Below are 6,817 nucleotides of genomic sequence, written 5' to 3' on the forward strand. Positions count from 1 at the left end.
GCGTCGCCATAGCAACGAAACGCGCGGAATGCGTGGAACGCGGATTAATGTTTCACGTTCCATCGTTTCAGGCACAGCTGCGATTGTCAGCTGTTCAATATGGAACGATAGCAAAGTGCAGTCACTTGTAGGAGTCGGTCAACGTCGGACACAGCCAGCCAGCCAGCCAGCCAGTCAACCAGTAGTCAAACGAGCGGGTTCTCGTACTACCGTATGCGAGAGTGAGTGTGAGCTGGAGAGACAGAGATAGACAGACAGTGAAAGAGAATAAGGACCACGCCGTGCAAACGGCCGTAGAAGAAAGAGAGAGCGTTCGCGTACGCGCGCCACTCGTACGATTTATGCGAGATCCCACGCCAGATCAACCTGGATGTATTAACGCAGGGGCTAAAATACAGCATATCAGGACTAATGAACCTCGCAACAAATCAGGCGTCCGACACGACGTCCGACACGCAGAGTAATGGTCCGTACTTTGTTAACTTCAATCAGGACTGCACGTAAGTTTGTCGCCGTTCGTATCTAGCAATCTCTGTACTGGTGTCCCATCCCGCAACGCATTTTCATTTGTCTCTACCTTTATCTCTCCCTTAACCTCCGCGAGCCTCGCCCGCCGTTTCCGTTTCGATCGTTTCGATCGTTTCCACGCGTCGTTGACGCGTGTCCGCGTTTTTTTTTTCTTCTTCATTAATCTGTCGATATAACGCGCATGACTCGCGCCTCGCAGTCAAGCTATACGCGTCGCGCGATTTCGCGCTCCATGTTTTCCTCGCGCCAATGTTTTTGTTGTCTGCGTCATATGTTGCTTCCCCTTTCGCCTATTTAATTGCGCGTTAACGAGAGATCAATGTTCTCTTTACGTCACATTACGCTCCATTGTGCGGTAACGTGCGTTACGTGCGTTACGTGCGTTACGAATAAAAATAAAATATTCGTCGTCCATCTGGCCTTTCTACTCACGTTGCTTTATCCAAGGACCTCACCTCGTTCCTCGTTCCTGATCCTCATACGATTGCGCATTGTTCGCGGCAGCTCCGTTATTTTTTATTTCACATATACGATACTCGCGCGCACGAGCAATGATAAACGAGCAAAAAGATAAACAAACAAAGAACATATACGAATCGCGCGAATTTATGTTTTTAATACGTTTGTGTCACAGCTCTTTAAATAAAAAAGATTGTTTATACAAAAAACTATATTTTTTTCTAATAAAAAACTTGATTATTTTTCAGATCTTTGGCGGTAGGATCAAAGTCAGGATATAAACTTTATTCTATCAGTTCTACTGGCCATCTTGAAAAAATATACGAAAATGGTAATAATTTGTTTTTCTATATTCTATCAATATATGTCATAAAAATTTTATGAATGCGCGGCTTTAATGTTTTTTGAAAAGAAATTTCTTATATTATTAATTAGTGTCTTTTCATTTCTTTTTTGAGATGATACAGAATTTGAGGATATATGTATTGTTGAGCGATTATTTAGCAGCAGTTTGGTGGCAATTGTTAGTCTTAAATCTCCTCGTACGCTGACAGTATGCCACTTTAGGAAAGGAACAGAAATATGCAACTACAGTTACTCAAATACGATTTTGGCTGTGAAACTCAACAGAGCGGTAAGTTATCAAAAGTTATGTTTGCATTAGCAAGCTAATATCACACATACTTGCATTTACAAACATAAAAAGTTATAACTCAAAAACAAATTTATATTTGGCATATATATTTATATGAATCTTTTGCTACTTAGATCTTGTCTATATAATGTTCATATACATAATACTCCTCATATTAAAAAAGAACACTTTGTATGTTCAAAAATTCAATCTGGTATAATATTTTGTTGTGAAGTAAATAAGCTTTGCGACTGTAAAGTAATATGTGTTTAATGTTTTGTCATAATTATGAATATATAAAAAATAATATTGTTAATTTCAGAGATTGGTGGTATGTCTGGAAGAATCGTTATACATTCATAATATACGAGATATGAAAGTGCTGCACACAATTCGTGATACTCCACCTAATCTTACAGGCCTTTGTACCCTTTCGCCAAATAGTGACAATTGTTATTTAGCTTATCCAGGCTCGAATACGATCGGAGAAGTGCAAATATTTGATGCAATCCATCTTGTACGTATCTTAATTAAATCTGATAATTTAATGGAAATTTTAATGTATTAGAATTAGGTATTAATACAATTTTTTTACATGTATGTAGCAAGCCAAAACAATGATACCCGCACATGATAGTCCATTGGCAGCAATCGCTTTTAGTTCGACTGGCACCAAAGTGGCAACAGCCTCTGAGAAGGGCACTGTGATTAGAGTTTTTGATGTAAAATAAATTTTAAATATAATATTGTATATGACCACATTATTTCTTTAATCATTGTTAATAATTACTAACATTGTGTGTTTCTGTTTTTACAGGTTCATGAAGGTACAAAATTATTCGAATTTCGACGTGGAGTTAAAAGATGCGTCACGATAAATAGTCTTTCTTTTAGTATGGATTCTATGTGGCTTTGTTGTTCTAGTAATACAGAAACTGTGCATATATTCAAATTGGAGGAACCAAAGGAAACGTAAGTGTCGTTGATGGCATATCTATCTCTTTTGCGATATAAATATCGTTTCATTATAAAAAAATGTCACTTACATTTATAGGCCAAATAAACAAACTGCAGAGGAAGCACAAACCTGGATGGGATTTTTTACGAAGGCTGTGACAGCGTCAGCTACGTATTTGCCGTCGCAAGTGACTGATGTTTTTACTCAAGGACGTGCTTTCGCTAGCGTTCATCTACCGTTTCAAGGATTAAAAAATGTCTGTGCCATCACTGTGTGAGTATTTGAAAATTCGTGTGTTATTTTAAATTTGTATATATTGCATGTTAAATCCATTTTATATATATATATATATATATTATCATATCGTCATATATTTATTCCGTTTATGTTTTAGAACACACAAAGTACCAAAACTGTTAGTAGCTAGTGCCGATGGTTACTTGTATGTCTACTCTGTAGATTTAACGGAAAGTGGATGTTGTGCCCTTATAAAACAACATAGGTTCGTAAAATTATCATTATAATAATATATCATTATAGTAATATATCATTATACTTTCAATTAAATCGACTCTTGCGAAAGCGAGCGTTTGTGTAGCCTACTAATAATGTTATCATTTTGAAAGTTCTTGCAAAACATAATATGACAATTTGAAAAAAAGAATTTAATATCTAAAATCATTTTTAACGGAAAACTTTTTTCGATTTGATATGAAAATTAATACAACATGATTCTTCATTTTTATGTTACGCATAATGATTATTTTGTGAAGTTCCACTATAATAGCTATAAATTTCACACTCGTAAGATTAAAGCCTGAATTTATATTGCAATAATGATAATCGTGATTTTTAACTCTCAAATAAGGAATATTAATATATTGATGTGAACTAAAATATAGATATCTTATTTGCACTTTTCACAGATTAGATGATAAGGATCGAGGTGAGTCAGATTGTGGTGGTTCCAGTTCTGGAGCAGCAGCTACTGCAAATAGTACAAATACAGGTATGAAGAGACACTATTGGACTGTTAGTTTTAAAGTAGATTAGTTGAAGCGAGTTGACGATAAAGATACATTACCGACAGTTAATTTGACAGATAAAAGAAGTATATAATGCAAAACTTTTCTTTCTCGTATATCCAGTATAAAACGCTTGAATGTGTATAGAGTTTCTGTCGTCTATCTTATTTAAAGTTGCAATTTTGTGATAAGTTTTGCAATTATTCACTAACAGAATATAGTAAATATCTTCTCTGTTCAAGGCATATCACACATACATAACACACGCACATACAGTTGGTACTGGCAGATACATGAATATTTTATGCCATAAAACTATAATAAATGTATCAAATCATATACACAATACATCTGATTGAACATAAGTAAAAAGAAAAATATTGTTTCTTTCATTCACAGATAGTAATTAAAAATAATCTGTTGATAGCAAAAATTCAATAAAAATATATGTATTTGCACTTTCTTTTTTTAAATATTTAATTAAAATAGTATAAAAATCAAATAATATATAATGAAATAGTATTCAACAAAATGCAAAGATATAAGCTCATTAGAATAAAATAATATAATTGAATTCAAGAAATAGCATATAAGAGCCAGCACAGTAGATAAAGTGCGTACTCTACTATAAGTAAAAAATATGTATACATGTATATTAATAGATTTTTTTACTTATAATAGAGTATGCGCTTTAATTACTGCACGGGTAATTAAAGCTTATATGCTATTTCTTGAATATAATTGAAATATTATTAATGTAAATATTTTTACAAAAGCTTCCATGTAATTCTGCTATATATATTTTATCGCGTAATATAGACAAATTGTTACTTCATGTATTTCTAGATTCTAGAGATTTCGCTGTTGCATCTCTTTGTTAAAATTGATTCAGTAGGAAAAAAAACGCTTATATTGTTGGCTATGTACCATACGTGTATATTTGTGTGCGTGTGTATGCGTGTGCGCGAACTACGCGTTCCGGACGTCTTTACTTTTTTTTATAATTTGCTTTACACATATCTTCTTTTTCTCGCTTCTCGCCCCTTTATAAATGAAATAAGCCAGACTTCTTCAGGGGCTCAGGGGAGGGAGGGGTGGGGACCCCGATAGTTGACCTTACTTGATGTAATTTTTTTCTTTTTAATATCCACCGAAGCCTGCATAAATAGCTACGCGGGTGTGTTGCGTGGCCGTTCGCCAGACTCCATGTCAGGTACTGGTATGTCCTCTATTCTGTCCCTCGATTTTTTTTTCGCTCTCATTCTCCGTACACGAGATGTCTAATTCTTCTCTAGAGCTTTTTTCTATATGCCTCACTACCAGCGTTCGCGCATTTATTATATACGTACACGCAGCGAAATGAAGAATGAGAGCAATGCTGAGTAATAATGTGCCTTTTCACACGATCTATATCTTTTTGTTAATATAAACAATTTATATATTATTATACATTGTATTATAAATGATAGTACAAGTCTTTTACGCTTATTAACTCTGCAGACTGATCAAATTAAGAAAAATGTGTGTGTGTACATATATATAATCAAATATGTGTACAGGATATGCATGTCGGCACTAGGCTATATTCTCGGGGTAAACCACTATGCATGTATGCAAATTGTTTTACTGGCTAGCAGATATATAACATTTATTGCATTTATATACTATTAGGAAATATCTTGAGAATTCCTATAAGAAGTAGTTTATTTCTAGAAGAAACTACCTCAGAGACATCCCATTATTATAATAATATTAACAATTGTATATATTGATTACTAACATATCATGAAGACTGTATGATATAGTGTCCTTCATTATATGGCAGCAGGTAATAGCGATGTATATTTCTAAGAACAATCTTACTCACACCAATCAAAGAGTACATGTATGACGTACTTCTGTTAATGGTATTATTTGTATATGTTAAGTTCAGTTCTTAATTATAGGATATAAAATCATAAGAAAAAAGTAGAGAATATCTTTTCTCTTCTTTTCTTTTATATTAATATCATGAAATTGAATACAAGTTTTAAAAAATGTACTAATACATTTTTTTTTTTTTTTTTTTTTTTTTTTTTTTTTTTTTTTTTTTTTTGTACATTACATATTACTTGAACAGCTTGAATACAGAATCATAGAAAATAATAATATAATTTTACTGTCAGCCAATCTTTTTAGTCTTGTTAATATTGTTTTATTATTTATTATTTTTATATTCTTGTATCTACTGTTCGACGTGTAAGAAAACACTCACATATCGTCAAGAGTACGCACAAGTGCCTTTTGCAAAAGACAAAATAATATGTCGTATATGCACATACGAATGTCTGTAAAACAATCGTCACATAATTGATGATCATATATATAATTTATTAATTTTTAGAAATTTTACTTAATATGTCATATATATCACATACAACACAATAATGTATATAATATCGAATTAAATGCTTTTTTTTTCTTTTTTTCTTTCTTTTTTTTTAAAGGCCATCATTGTTTCATATCATAAACAAATTCATTGGTGAATGTATTTCACGGCAATGTGACGTGAGACAATGGTCAATGAAATATTTTTTATTTGCACTCAGATAAAAACAATGACTCCCGAGTATTCGAATTCGTAGAGCGCTTGTATTCTAATCCTGAAATCATAGATTTTGAAGATTGTATTTACACTAAAAAGGATCATGCGGGAATATATATACATATATCTGAATGCATAAAATATATCATATATCATTGAACGCTAATCGTCTGTATACATCTTTATCGTTATATCCGCTCCGAGATAATGCGAAGATGAAGAAACTTTATAATTTGAATATAAATGGATTTGTAGAGTCTGAGAAGTATCAGGAGATGATAGCAGCGACGGAAAGCCCACCGAAAGGCAGCGGTCCGTTCCGCCTGGATGACGATACTGAATTTCCACCTGTCACGCAAAGGACAGACTGAGCGTAACATACAGATACGCAATTAAGGCATATCAAAAGCTCAAAACAAGCGGAGATATGAAAACCGTGTAAGAGCAACGATCGTGACGAGCGAAAGGACAAAAAGGGCACAGAGTGCAGATGTCCAGTATTTACACAGACGGCCGTATATCCAGTACTTCAAGTTCAGTAGAACTAAATCTGTAGGCGATATTACCGAGAATGTTACATATCTAAAATACGCATTAAAGATTTAAATAAAATGCGACGCTAAGAGCGT

The 6,817-nt window shown here is 33.5% G+C and overlaps 3 protein-coding genes across 5 annotated transcripts in view; 1 reads left to right on the forward strand and 2 right to left on the reverse strand.

Moving 5' to 3' along the window:
• LOC115240016 (ubiquitin-associated domain-containing protein 1) overlaps window positions 1–1,103 on the reverse strand; it is a 4,425-nt gene extending 3,322 nt beyond the window's left edge. Inside the window, exon 1 of the mRNA XM_029814941.1 lies at window positions 961–1,103. The gene's annotated coding sequence lies outside the window, so the exon portion shown is untranslated. The remainder of the gene's footprint in view (window positions 1–960) is intronic.
• The window catches only part of LOC115240015 (transitional endoplasmic reticulum ATPase TER94), a 39,221-nt gene that overhangs the window by 11,820 nt on the left and 20,584 nt on the right, over window positions 1–6,817 (reverse strand). The window lies entirely within an intron of this gene.
• Window positions 61–6,817, forward strand: part of LOC115240017 (WD repeat domain phosphoinositide-interacting protein 2) — a 9,770-nt gene continuing 3,013 nt past the window's right edge. Inside the window, exons 1-11 of one of the 3 annotated variants that reach the window (XM_029814943.1) lie at window positions 61–500; window positions 1,236–1,318; window positions 1,446–1,621; window positions 1,944–2,138; window positions 2,227–2,343; window positions 2,439–2,593; window positions 2,676–2,852; window positions 2,974–3,081; window positions 3,506–3,588; window positions 4,761–4,817; window positions 6,444–6,817. The exon at window positions 6,444–6,817 is cut by the window's right edge and continues 3,013 nt beyond it. In XM_029814943.1, the coding sequence (XP_029670803.1) occupies window positions 412–500; window positions 1,236–1,318; window positions 1,446–1,621; window positions 1,944–2,138; window positions 2,227–2,343; window positions 2,439–2,593; window positions 2,676–2,852; window positions 2,974–3,081; window positions 3,506–3,588; window positions 4,761–4,817; window positions 6,444–6,559 (1,356 nt within the window). In that variant the 5' untranslated portion in view covers window positions 61–411 and the 3' untranslated portion in view covers window positions 6,560–6,817. The remainder of the gene's footprint in view (window positions 501–1,235; window positions 1,319–1,445; window positions 1,622–1,943; window positions 2,139–2,226; window positions 2,344–2,438; window positions 2,594–2,675; window positions 2,853–2,973; window positions 3,082–3,505; window positions 3,589–4,760; window positions 4,818–6,443) is intronic. The other 2 variants (XM_029814944.1, XM_029814946.1) reach the window with 2 other exon arrangements.

This window comes from Formica exsecta, unplaced genomic scaffold, assembly GCF_003651465.1.
Source record: "Formica exsecta isolate Colony F162 unplaced genomic scaffold, ASM365146v1 scaffold4, whole genome shotgun sequence".
NCBI classification, from domain to species: domain Eukaryota; kingdom Metazoa; phylum Arthropoda; class Insecta; order Hymenoptera; family Formicidae; genus Formica; species Formica exsecta.